The sequence below is a fragment of the Manacus candei genome, unplaced genomic scaffold (assembly GCF_025592945.1).
Source record: "Manacus candei isolate 608988 ecotype Guabito, Panama unplaced genomic scaffold, ASM2559294v1 h1tg000007l, whole genome shotgun sequence".
Taxonomy (NCBI): Eukaryota; Metazoa; Chordata; class Aves; order Passeriformes; family Pipridae; genus Manacus; species Manacus candei.
Window position 1 is genome coordinate 4,986,129 of NW_026138055.1, and position 16,927 is coordinate 5,003,055.

Genomic DNA, 16,927 nt, shown 5'->3' on the forward strand with positions numbered 1-16,927 from the left:
GTTGCACAGAGAGCCCACAGGAACCTGCTCCACCATCCTCAGACCACATGGAGATCTTTGGCATCTCTGCAAGGCAGAGTGCACTATGGCTGCAGAGGGTTTTGCAGCTGTTTGTTTGAGAAACAAAGCTTCCCTCCTCCAAGATGAAAGAAATCAAGGAGTCTATGCTAATCAAATCCTACACGCCTGCTGGCTGCAGTTCAGCTTGTCAGGGATGCAGCTCAGCGGAGTGATCAACATTTCCAGTGCTATGAGCTCAGTGGAAGGGGAAAACACGACAGCAAGAAATTCACCTGGCTCGGAGTCAAACAGGTGTATGGCAGCAGCATCCAAGATTATAATAATATCTTGCAAACATGCAAAAAATAGATGTAATAAGACTGATACTTTGGTTTTCATTAATGAATCATAAAGGCTTTCTTTACATTACACATGCTTTTTTGGCATACGCTGCTAATATTTCCACACTTGCAAGGTTGGATTTTTAATACTGAGCCTCCCTCCCCTAAGGTTCCCCATTTTTGGCAAGATGTACAAGGTGACTGTATGCCATGACAGGCTCTCTCTTACTTTGGGGCAATCAGATTACTTTACACAGATGGTTTTATCACTGAGACCATTAGAGATGAATTGCGCAGTATGTAAATGTGCATTTGTTTGATTAAAGAAAAAAGGTCTCAGTTCCTCACTGCTGTCTTTTCTATGTTTCTAAACATATTTCCTCTCTCCTGCATCATTCCAAACGACAATTTGTCCAATCTTTACCTTAAAGTAACTCAGCTTGTTTCTGATAGGCATCTTAAATACACATGAACTAAGGAAACAGGCTTTCTTGAGCTACTGGATTGAAATGCAGGAGAATGAGCCTCAGCTTTAACTATTGAGGAAATAAGGGCCCCTATCTCTCAGGATGCCTAACATCACACACCCCACAAAAATAAAGCACAAAGAAACAGAGAATATCACAATTAATTTAAAACATAGAATCACAGAATGGTTTGGGTTGGAAGGGACCCTAAAGATCATCTAGTTCCAACCCCCCTGCCATGGGCAGGGACACCTTCCATTAGACCACGTTGCTCAAAGCCCCATCCAACCTTGTTTTGAACACTTCCAGGGATGGGGCATCCACAGCTTCTCTGGGCAACTTGTGCCAGTGCCTAATTACATGCAAATAATCATCCTCTTGTAGGGGAAATAAAAAAAAAAATAAAAAATTGTTCATAGAATCAGGTTTACAACTTAAAAATAGCCTGATCTGAAATGGACTTTGATTCATTCAAGTGACACATGCTCAGAACAACACAGCAGCATTTCCACCTCAAAAAAAAAGGGACTTTGACCCCTGTCTGCCATGCAGAAACTCTAATATCACTGCTGAGCTTTGCTCTCCTTGCTAAGGTTTGTCTGAGGCCACGGAGGCAGCCGCTGCCAGTCCTGTTCCTCTCTGTGTAATTGTTTTAGGCAAAACACAGTCTTTACCTGAGAGGCGTCTGGGCACATCGGTAATGGCTGGAAGTCCCGTGCCTCGAGTGGAGGACAGGGGAGTTGTGGAGTGAATGGACGGTGAAGTCATCTGGCTCAAGTAGGATGGGTAAGACTGGTCATAGGACCATGGCGGGGATGACTGCGCCTGCCTGGGGTCTGGGGAAAACAAACAAACAAACAAAAAAAAAAAAATAAAAGAGAAAAAGAAAAGAAAGAAAATTTTTTTAAAAGGAAGAAAAATTTTAGGGTATCAACAGCCTAACTGAAAGAAGTGGGGTTACTGAACATACATACATCAGTGCTATGAGGAATGAGAATGTAATGAAACACAACTTGCTCCTCTATAGCTCAACCCTTTCAAACCTTGGTCTGTGCCTTTCCCTTCCCAGAACAACTTCTTGGGGAAACGAGCAGAGCAGAGAGCAGAGTTTTAAAAGATCCAGCAGCTGTGCTGTGTCTCTCTTCCAACAGTGGTATATCGAGAGTGGCCAGTCCTCAAGGTTTCAGACAGAAGCAGAGAGCAAGGATGAGCCCCAGGTCTGAGCTTAGGAAGTGGACATCATACAATCATAGAATCATTCAGTTTGGAAAAGACCTCTAAAATCATCAGGTCCAACCATTAATCCAGCACTGCCAGGTCCATGACTTGTCTCTAAGCACCACATCTATAAGTTTTTTGAACACTCCCAGGGATGGTGACTTCACCACTTCCTCAGCAGCCTGTTCCAATGCCTGAACACCCTCTCAGTGACGAAATTTTCCTAGCATCCAGTCTAAATCTCCACTGGCACAACCTAAGGCTGTTTCCTTCAGGGGTGGGGAGACTCTACAGACAGCACTTGACATGCATGTCAAGCTGTTATACAGTTCAAACACCACACAGTAGTGTTTTCAATCCTGAAAATACTAAGCAAGGAGCAAAATGTGATTAATCTTATCAGCAATCCATCCAAAAATGTCACATTTGGATACTGGCCCAATTACTTATAGTTTCCTCAATTACAAAATATGAAACCAAATGGTTTGGGAGAACTATTGGAAGCTAATGATCCCTTTTGATGTACTTGTGACAGTCCACTGTGGGGGAAATGATTTTAAGGATAAATAGAGTTTAATGTTTTCTGAAGCACTTATGGAATAACTAAGTGAGAGAGATGGAGACCTAGTTTTACTCACTGGTGTTTGGATTTATAAACCTTTTGCTCTCAGTTAATATCTGATGATAAAGATACCACTGAATGCCTCATAAATTATGATTTTTGTTTCTTTACATCAATAAAAACAAAGCACTTTGAACGCCAAAGTTTGTTTTGGGCACTGCACAATAAACAGAAAACTATCTCTGAACCAACTCATAGAAATTGTAGCACACCTCTTCAAATCCTGCCCAGTATTTTCAGGGAAGCATATCAGGCTCATTCCACTTGAAGAACAAGCTCTATCAGAGCACTGTGCTAAAGCCCTGCTTTGCAGACAGCAATGTGACAGCCACATGGCATAAGCAAAGGCACTTCTTCAGGAAATTCAACTTTTTTTTCTTTTTTTTTTTTTTTTTAAACTCCTTTCCCTGTTCTTCCACACAGCAAAACCTTGTAGTTTCAGCTATTCCTTGTTTATTATTTCTGTTCAGACATGATTTGTTTAAAGAGATGTCTGGAAAGCAGATACTTCCTCGAAGCAAAATAACTATATAGATATATATATAAAAAAACAACATTCCAATTTAATTTTAAGAGGATTTTCCTGGAGTTTGCCATTTATATTAGAGTTGAGTAATATAAATGGTTAATATAAACTCCTCAGAAATGCAAAGGACACTTGATCATTAAATGTAATGAACTTCTTTGTTTTAACATTTTCAAGGCCAGGGTTGTATAGATTGGCACAGGTTCAAATCTGACTGACTGCTCGTTGTTACATCTGATATCGACATATTTCTCTGCCTCATTCCACTACAATAATCCACCATGCAGTCAATGGTAAATGATCTTCAACTGGGAACAGAAAGCTTAGGCTTGCTGGGAAAACAATCTTAAAATTAATGATGTATTAGGAGCACAATCTCAAATCCAAAATCCTTCAAACTCTAAGAGTTTTTCAATCTCTGCTTCTGAATCCAAAACAAAGTCTCTTAAAAGTTTTGGGGTTAGGTCAGCTCCAATGCTGGAAGGAAATAATGTAGCAGGTAAAGGCTGGGTTAAAAAATTCACAGCAGAAGATGTTTTTACATCATTTTGGTCTAAGACAGTGGAAACCTTAGGAGAGGAACTGCATTCTGGAGATTCATGACACTCTTGGTGGTGTAATCCTTGTGGCACAAGAAACTCTTGAGCATTTCTGGCACCCTTATTACTTTGGACACCCATGCAAGACTTGGTTTTACACTTAATGTCCTTAATCCAGCAACTGTGAATGCCTGCATGGACAAAAGAATGATGAATGGCAAAAAGTTGTCTTTCAAAGGCTTATGTGGTATTTCAAAACAGTATCTCATACTGTGCTGTTAGAGGCAGGATATGAGGCTGGATGGAGTGAGTTGAGCCCAAAACATATCATACATTCTTACAATATCTACCTTAAATAGATCAGTCTTCTCAGGGAACAGGAAATAATGAAGAGGAAAATACTCAACCAAATTGAACATCAGATGATGCATCAGAGCTCAGTGACTGAGGAGAAGGTCACAGTACCCCAGGCTAGAGGGTTACTACGATTCCTCCACATCAAGGTGCAGCTGAGGTCATGGTTGAGGCAGGCTGGAGAATTTCGTCCTGGGGCTGACTGGCTCAAGTGTTATCTTTGGCCCGCCAGGAAACCCAAAAGTGAAGATACAAGTTTCACCAGATCTTAGAGTAAATGCCCTAAAGCCAACCTCTGCTGACTGATGGCGGTCAAGGCTTGCACATGGATATGAGAGAAGAGAGCGGTGAAACACCATTGACTTTGCCAAGTCAAAGGTGACCCATTAGCCCACAGGGTAAACGTCACTGCTCAGCAGCATTGCCCAATCCCCAGCAAAAAATGCCATAAGACAGAGCCCAAAGCTGTCCCATCTAGTCCCTGAAGATGGACATGCAGCTGGGTCCCACGTGGCATCCTCTAGTTCCACCAGAAGATGGTCCTGGCAATGATGCTGGAACAGTGACTTTGGCCACTGAGGCCCAGCCAGCCCATTTCTTCTGGTCCCACACATCACCAAACTCCCTTGGGCAAAGAAGGTGATGGGAACACCACAGGGATGTGCCAGCTGCCACAACAGCACTTCCAGGGCAGATCCACACAGATGCTTCTGAGGGAAACACAACAACGCTTTCCTCTTAGGAGGGTCACCTCCTCCTCGCTTGGGCACAGAAGGGGTGGGATGACTGTTTACCACATACCATTGGGGAAGAAGCTATGAGTGGATTTGTGAGAGATTTTCCTTGGCCTCCTACATCACAGACCAACTTCCCCATCCGCTGTGGTTGGTGGGCCCACACATGTCCACAGGGTCCCTGTGGACCACGGACTTTGCACTGTCATCCAAAGCACCACGTGCTCTGCAGGCACAGCACATCTTCCCAATCACAAAAAGCCCAGAGCAGATGAGAAACCTTAAAGCTCTGAGGCAGAGTGAATGTGGATTCCTCCCTACAGGAATACCTCCAAAGCAAGGGAAAGCATTAATATAAAAATAAAATTACAGCCTGGGAGAAGGCCCCCCCGCCTTCCCGTGCAGCAGCCACTCTGAGCTGGCATTTACACTTGAAAACTTTGGAGTGATTACTGAGAGCAGTCCTCCTTTTGTAAACATTTCTGTTATGCCTGCGTGGGTGTGAAGGGAAGTGCGGCTCTCAGCGTATTCCTTCACAGCAGGGCATATCATGGGTATGCTAAGAAAGCCTGGGCACAGTTCAGCTGAAACAAATCAGCAGGGCGAGGCCTAAACTAATGCACAGACAGCTCCATCCTGTTTGCACTTCCAGGTGAACCTCAACAAATTGGGAAATATTGAGTATTGCATATTATTTTGTGTCTGAGTTTTACTGTCTCACTTATAGTCATGAGAGATATCCAGGTTTCTTGACCCTTTGTGGTCTGTGACTGACTGTGTCAAATGGACTGTGGAAACTGATGTTTAATGGACAATAAGTGTCTTTAAAAATCAGTCCAAGATTGGATGCACTATATAAAACTAAAATTAAAAATGAAAGAATGGAAAAAAACCTCTAGTGACCCATTCTCCCACCAACAGCATTGACTCTCCAGTACAATGACTTCTCTTCTTTCAATTCTTTCAGAATCCCACATTTTAGGTTGGAAGGGACCTTAAAGATCATCTAAAGTTCCAGCCCACCCGCCGCGAGTAGGGATACCTTCCGCGAACTGCCAACGGAGAGAAGAAAAAACCTGCACATATCCCTGAAGAACAAGTTTTACCACCACTTTGGCACTGGATTATGAAGCACAACAATTCACTATAGGAAAAAGTCAATTCCCCACTTTCCAAGCTGAGTTACATGACCAGAGCATGATCACAGGCTGGCAGCTCCTCAGCGTACCATCTATAAAACCCAGACGTCACACATCTCACTCTCATCTAAACCCAGCCATCAGCTCTAGCACTGGCTGCTGCTGGTTGTAACAGTGCTACTGCCAATAGTAAAAAACAAGCTGTCTGGAGCTATCTTTGGTAAACACTTAAAGCAAATATCCTCGCTTCTGATCGTAACAAAAGCAAGATGACTTTCTGCATGAGTAACTCAACTATTGTTGTAACACCAACCCCCCCGGCAAAACAACAACAAAATGCAATCTCCTCCTCTTCTCTGACTATTTCTTAGGCATCCTTAAAAGCCCAGGGCTTCATGTGAATTGCCCAGTTCAATCAATCAAGTCAAATCCAATGGAGTTACACCCCAATGTACAGAAGAGTAATTGGGACCAGATTTTGGTCTGAAGAACCTCTAAACCTCCTTCCACCTCTTCAAGAGTCACATTTCTAAAAGGAAAAAAAAAAGATAAACTGAATGAATCATGCTACTAGGGCCACTAAATTGTAAAAGGGGGTGGTGGTGGTGAAATAAAGTTAAAAAGAATACTTTAATAGGAGGGATACAAGCTTTACCAAATGGAGGTCCACAATGGCAACTCTCCAGTTGCCTGAAGGATGCAATCCATTTGCATAAAGTACAGCAGACTGCAGCCACCTTTGGGTTGCACCAGCAATCCCAGCTCCACCACCTCACCTGATGAGTCTTGTAGCTTTTACTCCACATTATAGTGAGTTGAAGGTATAATTCACCCTATAAGCCTATTACTTGGGCAATTTCTAAATTATCTATTCCAAACAACTATGTACCTTGTCCACCGTGCTCTCAGATGGATGTGCACCAGCTATAAAGTGGTAAGTGCTTCAGAGAGCTGCTGGTCCCAGATAAAATACAGCCAATCCCTGGCAGGGCAGTTGCACAGTGCTGGTCTAATAACAGCTACACCAATTCTGTTTCAAACCTGTCCTGTACCTGATGAGAGACCCTGCTGTCTGAGGCAGATGCTGCACAGCTCCATATCCAGAGCCAAGGACAGTGCTGGGGTGAGCACAGTTTTTTACCTTCTCCCTTACTCTGCAAAAGGGCAGTGCCTGCAAGCCCTGAATGGGGAATTAAGGATGGCCCAGTTGGTACCATCCTCATCCTCTGAGAGTCAAAGGTGCTTTCTGCTCATGGTACTCTGAGTAGACTCATAGATAACAGTATCCCTGAAACCAGCCCCTGCCTGCCAGTGGACATGTGTCCCCTCACTACCTTCCAGGTTAGTCAACTCCAAAGCCTTTAAATCTGATTCCTACCACCCTAAAAATTGTAAGAAATGAAAGCATAACATCCCTGAAGTGAATGGGGAGGGGGAAGAGGAAAAGGGGAAAAAAACGGTTCACAGGACATGTCTTCGAGGGCTGTTATTTCAGTGGTGAAAATCACAGGTTGCCTATAGATCAGCTGGTGCCACAGTGGTGATGGAGCATGAAACCTCACTTAACTCCCACTTTGCTGTCCCTCAGCCCAGCCGATGGGGTCCTCGCATCGAACACATTCCTGCCTTGCACCTGTGGCTTTTCCTGGCCTGCAGAAGCTAATCCTCACCAGCGTTTTAGAGAAATAAGTTTTCCTCATTTTGTACTGGAATATTGATGCCACAGCTCAGTGTCTGAATGAGAATGTAACTCGATACATGAGCAAGTTGTGTGAGTGCCGTTAGGGAGAGGGGAAAAAACTAAAAAAGCAAATATACCAGTATCCAAATGTGAACAGACAGGATTCCTGATTTACGGGCAGCAAGCAGGGCTCAAATTGGATCTGCACTGCCTCAGCAAAGGCATCTGCTTATTGGACCATTTGTTTTTTAATCACCCTTCGATGTAGCTTTTGCTGAATCCTAGTTAAAATGCCATGTTGAATAAGGGCCACAGTCCAGTCCAGTGGTAGGTTAAGGACTGTGCTGTGATTTGTACAACCTGTACTCTGATACTCCAGGAAAATAAACACAATCTACACAGAGAAAAGAAATATAAGAGTGATCCCCAAAGTGCTGAGTTCTCTCAGGCTCAGGTGTGGGCCAGCCAGGCTTTAAATATTATTCCTGTTTAATCATGCAACAGCTATGCAAGACTTCAAGTGGAACGAAACAAAAACAGCTTATGTGCTTACAAGCAATAATATGGATTTTGTCATAGGAAACCAGTATTTACTGTCCAAGTTATTACGAATTAATTATTTTCCCTAAATTATTAGGTAAAAAGATTATGAAATAAAGCTATTTCTAAAGGAATGCTTGGTTAATTCCAATAAAGGTAATAAAAAATCCCTGTTTTTCAGAGAAGGGTCTAGTCTCCTTTTAATAGATACCCCAAGGCAGTGTCCATGTTAAGAAGCCAGTGGTATTCCAACTGCATATCCCACCACATCAAGGAAACTGATGTTGGACACCCAAACACCTCGCTCCCTACCACCACACCGAACAGGCAGATGTTCAACAATTTCCCACACGACACCCGATCAAAGCGGTGCCTCGTCCACGCCATCACCTTGGTCTCTCATTGGCATGGTTTGTGCAGCAAAGATCATCCCTTCATCCCAGAAGAACTCGGAGGGACCATCCGCAAAACGCACCCCAGCGCTTTGGTGGGACATCAAAGCACGTAGAGCTTTACAGATTGCAGTCAAGGTCCTGAGGAGCACCAAAAAGCTTTGTGGGAAGTCAGGGCAATTCGCAGAGCTCGCACCCCTGTAACGTGCTCACACAATGGCCTTACTAAATGGGAGGGCTACCAGAGAGCTAACGAGGAGCCTTTGAGGGCTGGGTGTTTGACTTTACTAAACTGAGGAGGAGAATAACATAAGGGTGGGGAATATCATAGCAAATACTGTATCGGACCACTTATTCACTACAAACTGAGTCCTATCATTTTGGGGGAAATGAGAGCAATTTGGGACGCTAATGTATCCCATGACCCTGAGTTTATCCAACAATAAAAACACGTAATCCACAATGGATGGGAAAGCCAGCCTGCCTCCCTTGGCTCAGCTCACTTCCCTCTGCCCTACCAGCATTGCATTTTCCCTCTCTCGATGAAGTCTCAGCTGGTGCTTTGAAGTGCTGACTTAAATTTGCAGAGAAGGCAGCGAATGCCACACAGCTTTGTTTCCAGTCAGGCTTATTTAAAGCTCATCTGAAGTTTTCACCTCCCGGATCTGTAAATGCTGCTGCTGCTTCGTAACGAGGCAGAGAAGTAGTCTATTAATCAAAGCCAGCAGAACGTTTTCTACGGGAGGCATTTATGTGAAGGAGAGCAGCATATGAGGTTACACTTAGTTAGGAAGAAAATTACAAGGGGATCTCAGTTCTTGTGCTTCAGGGCATAAGCTGATCACCAGATGGGGTCAGGAAGAATTTCACCCTCTTTAGTTCCTAGATATAGTGTTGCACAATAGGTAAACTATGGAGGCTCAAGGAAGAAGGAAAAAAGCTGCTTATAGCCTGGATTTCCCCCTCTGCTTTCTTGGGAGCTATGTCCAACAAACACTGCCAGACAGAAGATGGTTGGTTAGAAAAACTATTGGCCTTTATTCTGGCAGTTCTTACTCAGAAAATGATGCGCACAAGAGCCCTGACTTCATATGTCCTATGAACAAAACACTAAGCCTGGCCAAAAAAACCTGCTCTGAGAAGCTGGAGGGCATCAGATACCATGTAATGGGTACAACTAACATATTTATTATATTATAAACATTTTACACTAGTTAAAGTTAGACTTCTAGATATGGGAGAACTTCGCCATAGCTCATGGGAGCAATTTTTTTGTTGCAATTCCTTGAGAGCTTTGGGTTCAAATTAACTCACTTACTTCTCTTCCTTACTGCAAATTAATAAACCAGTTGAACTTAAAAAAAAAAAAAGGAGAAAAAGAAAGAAGAAGAAAGCCACAACACTTTGTTAAAACCACTAAGTTTCAGCTGGTATCATGTCAAAACCACTTGAAACATGAAACTAGAAATCTTCCTAGGTTGACTCAAAGACTATGTCTATACTAGGAGCGCTTTACCAGGAAAGGAATGCTGGTGTATAATGCTGGCAAAGGACTCCTGGTGTAGGTGCAACTATAGCAGCAGAACTGAGTATTAAATGAGTCTAGGAAATTTGAGCCAAGAGCTTTGCTGACAGACTTGTATCCAGGTGAAGCTCGCCAACAGTTCGAGCAATTGGTCAGGGGTAACACCTCTTCACATCCTGGATAGACACAAATATGTCAACACAAATTTTGAGTCTGGAAATGCCCAAAATTAGGTAGAGATTGTTTCGAAACTATTCTAAAAAAATGTAACTATCTCTGAATTTAGAAAAAAAAATTACAAAATTGGTTTGTTTTGAAACTATTTTAAAAAATGTAACTAGCTCTGAATTTAGAAAAAAATGACAAAATTGGTTTATTTTGTAGGCTTTGCAGTTTTGCTGCAAACTTCTGGCTTAGCTTCAGTTAAACAACTTATTTCAGTCTTCTAATCTGTGACACATGGTGGGTGCTTTATGATTTCTCTCAGCACAACAAAATCTGTCTCTCAGCATGCAATCATAAATGTTGCATACAACCCCCACAAGCAACCTTTAGAGACTTCTCCATAACCCAGTTCATTTATTGTAACCGTGGCCAGCACTGGTGCTGGAAGGAAACTGCCATGTGAGAAGATTGTGTTATTATTCTGATAGAAAGATTATTAAGTGCTGGTTGTTCCCCTCCACATGGGTGCAAAATAACAAGGCTGGATAAAAATGTTCATTCTATTATACGCTAATAAGTACTATTGCAACATGGAGAAGGCAGAGCAACATGGCAGTTAGAATTTCACCAGATTCCTACCCAATTTACCTGGATTGACTATGTTAGATTTATGGCAAAAAGATATTAAAAGAAAAAGAATAACATTTTCAGCTTCAAGCACTACAGAAAAATCCACTTCCCACCTAGCTTTGCTTGGAAAACATCTCTCACTCTGTAACAGCCTATTTGACTGCAGCTGAGACACAAATACCCATAAGCAATTACTACCATTGCCTGTGCAAGTCAAACCTATGGTTCTGTCTCTTACCTGTAATCTGACTCTGTCCTTGTGGATTAAAAGGACTTGGTGCAGAGTTCAGAGAGGGCCGTGGGCTCTGGGTCGGGACCCCTACTCTCATACTGGGATGAGGAATGCGCCCTAAATCACTGAGGCGTTCAGAGAACAAACTAGGTTTAGAGTCATCAAGCTTCTGTCTGTGCCCTGGAAACAGCAAATCATAAAATAAAAGCGTTAATAACAAGATGTAGTAATTTAACACACCCCCCAAAAAAAAACCCCAAAATGGCCTCTAAGGACCTGTTGTTAGATTTAATGGATTTACAGGTATCTCAGCTACCCCTGAAAACACAGAAACATCATTGGGGGTTTGTGTTTTGGACATGGTTGTGCTGGGGAAAGCCTTATCGAACACAACAGTGCCCATACACATGTGTAACAGATTGCAATTTGGATCAAAATAAGCACTTATCAGGACACTCACACAAGGTCTTTTTTGTTGGTGGTTTTTTTTTTCTGCTTTAACTACACAAGATAGTTAAGAGGTAAACTTCCCCTTTCAATAGCAAGCCTCATGAGTACATACAAGTTATCAAGTGGGACAATTATTTCATGCCTGATTCATATGTTGTGGATTTTTGCAATCTTTTCTTCTCCCTTTATGTTTTTTTCTTTAACTCTATCACAGTCAGTCATTAGCTTTCATTCCTCTGGGATATTTTCCAAAAAGTCAATAGTCCCTGTCAATCCAGAAGAGCAGTATCCAAGGAAAATCTTTAAAGCTGCTGGCCGAGATTGGTCCTTCACACCCTGTCATGGTCAGCCTTCAGTGCTGCTACTGCTCTCCCCCACAACAGGCCAATTGCCCCTGGCAATTTTTCAGAACACTCATTTAGGGATGTTTTGCTGTCAAAATGTAAATTAGGGAAATGCCAAAAGCACCAGGATGCCACCAGTGGTACTGCTCATGTTGTCACTGAGTTGGTTCAAGAGTAAAGACTTTATTTCTGTAGTGGTTGTATTTTTGCTCCTAGGTTTAATTTCTTTCCAAAGGAGTTTTAGGATGCTCCTTGACTAATGGTGCCTTCCAATGTGAGGTGCAGAAGGTGTTATTTCTATTATTTAACACACAGAGAAACAGACATGCATAAAGATTAAGGACAGGACTAATTTTGCTTAACTTCAGCCATTCATAAATCAGGCATCTAGTCTAAACTCTTCTAATGTAGACTTCCTCTTCGGTTAATGGAAAGAAATAGCTACTTCCAGAGGGCAATTCATCTCATTTGTCTCTGACACCCATCTTAAAACAGCATGATTCACCTTCTGAATTTGCTTTCTCTTCCTTCTCTGATCAGAGAGGGAGCACACATGACTGGTTTAATTAGACACCCTTGCCATTAGTCAACATTAAATGGAATGAAGCTTACCCTAAGTCACCAACCAAGGTCACACAAAAAGCCTCTGCAGAGCTGAAAGGGGGGCCCAGACCCCCTGACTGTGACCCAGAACCACATCTGTCTCCATCCCTGTGAGCAGTGCCAGGGCACAGGCACAAGCAATAACTGGGTGGGATATTTAAATGCTTTTAACAATAAGAAGGGCCTCTGGAAGGGTTTGGGCTTGAACTCTTCCAGATGATCCCTAGTGGCTTGAGGTAATCTGTGTTGTCCCTCAGCAGTGTGAACACAGCCATCTGCCTGGAGGCTACAAGAGTCCAGCTTTGCTGACATGGGCAGATTGTCCCATCAGTCTTTGGGCCAGAGAACCAATTCCTGCACTGGTTAATTTTTTTTAGAAGCAGAAATGAGGCCACTTAGTCTTGAGATTGAGCTATCAGACTACCACTGCTAAAAAAAAAAAAAAAGATTTTTAATGGTAACTCTCATCACAGTACTAACTACATGGGTTCACATCATCTAACTGGGACTATGGTGCCTTCATGGCACGTTGGTAAAGCAATATCCAAATCAGATAAATCTAAACTGAATTCAGGGAAATTGCATTTTTAGATAGAGCAGTCAGGTTGCAAGATGAGGAGAAACTTGATGGAATTTAACTTCGGAGAAACTTCTCTAGCAATTTAAAAAATAATAATTAATTGACCCATTATTTGTTACTTTGAAGCATGATTTCTCTGTCCCAGGATGACTCAGTCTAAAAGCACAGTGATAGGCAGGAGCCTTCTCCTCAAGGAGAAGGTGCTGCTCCGTGTTAGAGCTGACATGGGTGTCTACTTCTCGCTTCAGGAGGGATCAATCACTTTAAATGGGGAACGATTTTTGGTGGGCTTGTAAAAACTCTGTAACAGCAGCTTAATTAACAACATAACATCTAACTTGTATTCTTTAGCTTTATGTTCTCAATGTATCCAAATTACAACTTGTACAAGTTGGGTCTGGTGTATCTGAAGAAATGACTTTCACATACACATGCAGTCAATATTCTCTTGGGATTACTCCATCTTCTTTTCCTCCACGATTTTTATGTGTTTGCTTTTCCCCTTGCCTGTCATATTTTCCACTCTTTTTTTTTTCTTTTCAAGGCATCCTCTTCCCTTCCTCTTTTCTCTTCTGCTCATTCCTAATCATGATTTGGCAAATTGAGCAACCTGGTCTAGTGGAAGGTGTCCCTGCTCATGACAAGGGGTTGGAACGTGATGATCTTTAAGGTCCCTTCCAACCCAAATCATTCTGCGATTCTGTGAAATCTGAGAGGGCTCAAAATAAGGCAGACATGATCAGCCCATCTCTGGTCTCACGCACCAGGGCTGACTTCAGCTGGAAATTAATCCACCCCCAAAGTAAATTGTAATTTGAATATCTGTAGAAAAATCCCACGTTATGTTCATATAGTGCCCTTTTCCTTAAGGAAAGTCACTGAAAGTCACTAAAAATCACTAAGAAACTGATGCACAAGCTATTTTAACTATCTTCAGATAACTCAATGAACACTTACTACATAGTTCACCACCACTCCTGCACCAACCTATGCCCAAAACCTCCCATCCCTGTTTTCATCTCGCTCTGTTTGGTCATGCATAGCTCTGCCAGAGAAGATTTTATATCTAATTATGGATATTATTTTTATAATGAACTAGGACTGTCACAGAAAGACAAAATTCAAGAGGATAGCAGTGCACTTTAGGGTAGGCAGGATAAAAAAAAGGGGGGGGGAAGAAGAGAGGAAATAAAAGGAGAAGGGAAAAAAGAATTAAGAAGAAAGATCCTCACATCTGGTCAAATTGAAATGATCTAGAGATGTGTGGGTTTGGGTGTTGCCGCCCCTGCCCCCCCCTCCCCAAAAAAAAGAGTAGGAAAAGAGAGCTCTGTGCACATCTGGAAGACCCCAGGCATCAATGGAACTGCAAGTCCCCAGAAAGCAGCAAGGGGCCAAAGGCAGACTTGCCTTCCCCTTCTGGACATTTAAAATTTAGGGTTGTAACGCGGAGTCATGTTGTGACAAAGAGATCCACAGAAGGAGCCACACTCCCCCAGTGAAATGTCCCAGGGAGACAAGATGACATTGCAGCTTCGCACGTCATGGGTTACTCTGCTTTGATAAAAGCTGAGACGTGCTCACACTGAAAGTCAGCAGGAAACTCAGCAAAACCTTCTGAAATCAGGAGGTGCTCACAAAGGCGTGTGGGCAACTTAAATATCCTGCCTTGATTCCTGTGCAGAAAAAAAAAAATCCTATTAAGTACAGAGAAGCCAGGAGGTATTGGCTGAAAACAGTCTAAAAAGACCTTCTGAGCAGCACATAAGCAGCAGCAATGAAATATGTGATACATGTTTAAAACTCATTCCACAAGCTGCTTTTCATCTCTCATTGATATATGTGTCCGTTGACAGAGAAATTCCTGATCCCAGGGGAGTGTGCTAAGAAAAGCTGTATTCCTCAGTCTCAGTATTGAGGCGTAATTTTATTTCAGGAAAAAAGATTAGGGTAGCAAGTGTGGAGAGCTGAGGGAGAATCCATGATCTGCTGCAGCAGTGAGTACATTAAAAAGCAATATAAAATCTGTGTGAAGAGTAGAATAAAATAATGTTGCAGCTATCCCAGTGCTTACAACACTGCATTTAGTGTCTGTTGCTCTGTTACAAAGATTAATTTGTGGAATGGATTGGGCTTGGAGAGGGGAAAAATGTTTATGGGCACAGGCAGTATTCGATACAAAATGTAGTCAAAAAGATGGAGGCTGTTCCATGAGTCTCTGAGTAAGGATGGGACTCAGTAGCCTTTGGAACTGGTTAGGTCACAGGAGAGGAGATAGGAAAGAGATGAAAAAATTGAGAATTCATAGGCAAAAGCTAAACAAGCTGTTATGATTTGTCTGCTGGCACAGTACAAAACACGCTGGATATCAGAAATCCATTATTCACTCCAAAATGACAAGACATATTCTGATCTTTCGCCACTACTCAGCTATTTCAAGCTAAATACCAACTTAAGTATTAGTTTCTGGAGGCAAAAGCATTGCCATTAATCCCTTCCAGTGCCAATTTTGGTCATTTTACATGAATCAAACCAGAAAACAGCACTGAGTGTCATTAGGTCAGTGCAAACTGCAGCCAGTCAGCCAGTGCCTGAGCTGCTGCTTCTGCTCGCCAGCCCGGGATGGCCTCAGAGTATGTTCACATGGCCCATGGAAGCTGATGTTCAATTATCACATCCCAGGCACGGCAGAAGATGTGAGAAGGCTTCTTCTCCTTCTTAATCATTTCAGTTTAAACTAAGCAATGGAATGTCTCCCAGATCAAAGCAAGGCAATCTTGAGTCTGTTGGATGTGGTAACTGGAGAGGGACGTGAGCTCTTCTCTCATCCCTGAACTTCCACCACTCTGCTGGAGAAGGCAAGATGTAAATTGGGCCATGGAAGAGGCTGACTTGCAGAATGTAAATGTGGTGTTGATGCTTGAAGATTTTTACCTCCTCAGGGAGGAGGGGTGTGCGTTTTTATCTTTCAGCTTGTGGGTGTGGAACTGAAAACTAATCAGATTATGCTACACGTGGCCTTGCCAGATGCTGACACTCAGGGACTCCCTTTCTTTGTACCATGTACACCACCCACCAGCTTTTTTGTGTGGGTTTTTTTTTCTGGTACCAAGGAGATCTGGTTACCAGATTTTCAGCAGATGCTTTTATCACTCTCCAGTGGGTTAGCTATTTTCAGTCATCGCCCAGTTCTAACTTTTCTTGCTTTTGCGCTAACAAGAAGTAGTATTGTGGGAGTCAGGTGTCTCCATAAAGAAGCCAAGGGAAGGCAGAAAGGTCATGAAAGTAAGATCCTGCTGGAGACACATTTTCTGGGACATCCCAGGCAGAATGGAGGGTGATGACCCAACATAAAATTCCACCATGGCTTCTGTTTACCCTATGTCATGATTGTGCTCAGCATCTGCACTCCATGGAGTGACTAGGAAAGGGCAAACTGTTCTTGGAACTCCAGGACCAGTAACCAAAGCTTTCTATGGCTCTGGATTAGTCCCAATGGAAAAGGGACTTTCCTTCTGAGTAAAGGCTGGCAGAAGAAAGAATAATCACCTACTTCATGACCTATGAATTTGTAGCCGGCACGCCCCAGGCTTTCCTTGACCTCAAGAGAAGCACAATGGAGACCAAGAACCCAAGTTGTGATTATTCCCACTGTTCTCCAAAGTTGACATGCTTAAAAAAGGTTAAAGAATAGGTACATTTTTTCCTACTAACATTATATGTCTTTGAGACAAGCACTCTGACTGTGTCTCTATTAACACTGGCACGCTAGGGACATACATCTGTGTACATATTGTAGAAGACAATTTCACAACATAAAGAAGATAAGTTAAATGTCCTCTGAATTT

General features: G+C 42.5%; 1 protein-coding gene across 5 annotated transcripts in view; it reads right to left on the minus strand.

Moving 5' to 3' along the window:
• The window catches only part of RUNX2 (RUNX family transcription factor 2), a 181,049-nt gene that overhangs the window by 95,990 nt on the left and 68,132 nt on the right, over positions 1–16,927 (minus strand). For 3 of the 5 annotated variants that reach the window (XM_051811550.1, XM_051811543.1, XM_051811570.1), the window contains 2 exons: positions 11,112–11,285; positions 1,483–1,644 (listed from right to left, as the gene is read on the minus strand). In XM_051811550.1, the coding sequence (XP_051667510.1) occupies positions 1,483–1,644; positions 11,112–11,285 (336 nt within the window). The remainder of the gene's footprint in view (positions 1–1,482; positions 1,645–11,111; positions 11,286–16,927) is intronic. The other 2 variants (XM_051811560.1, XM_051811580.1) reach the window with 1 other exon arrangement.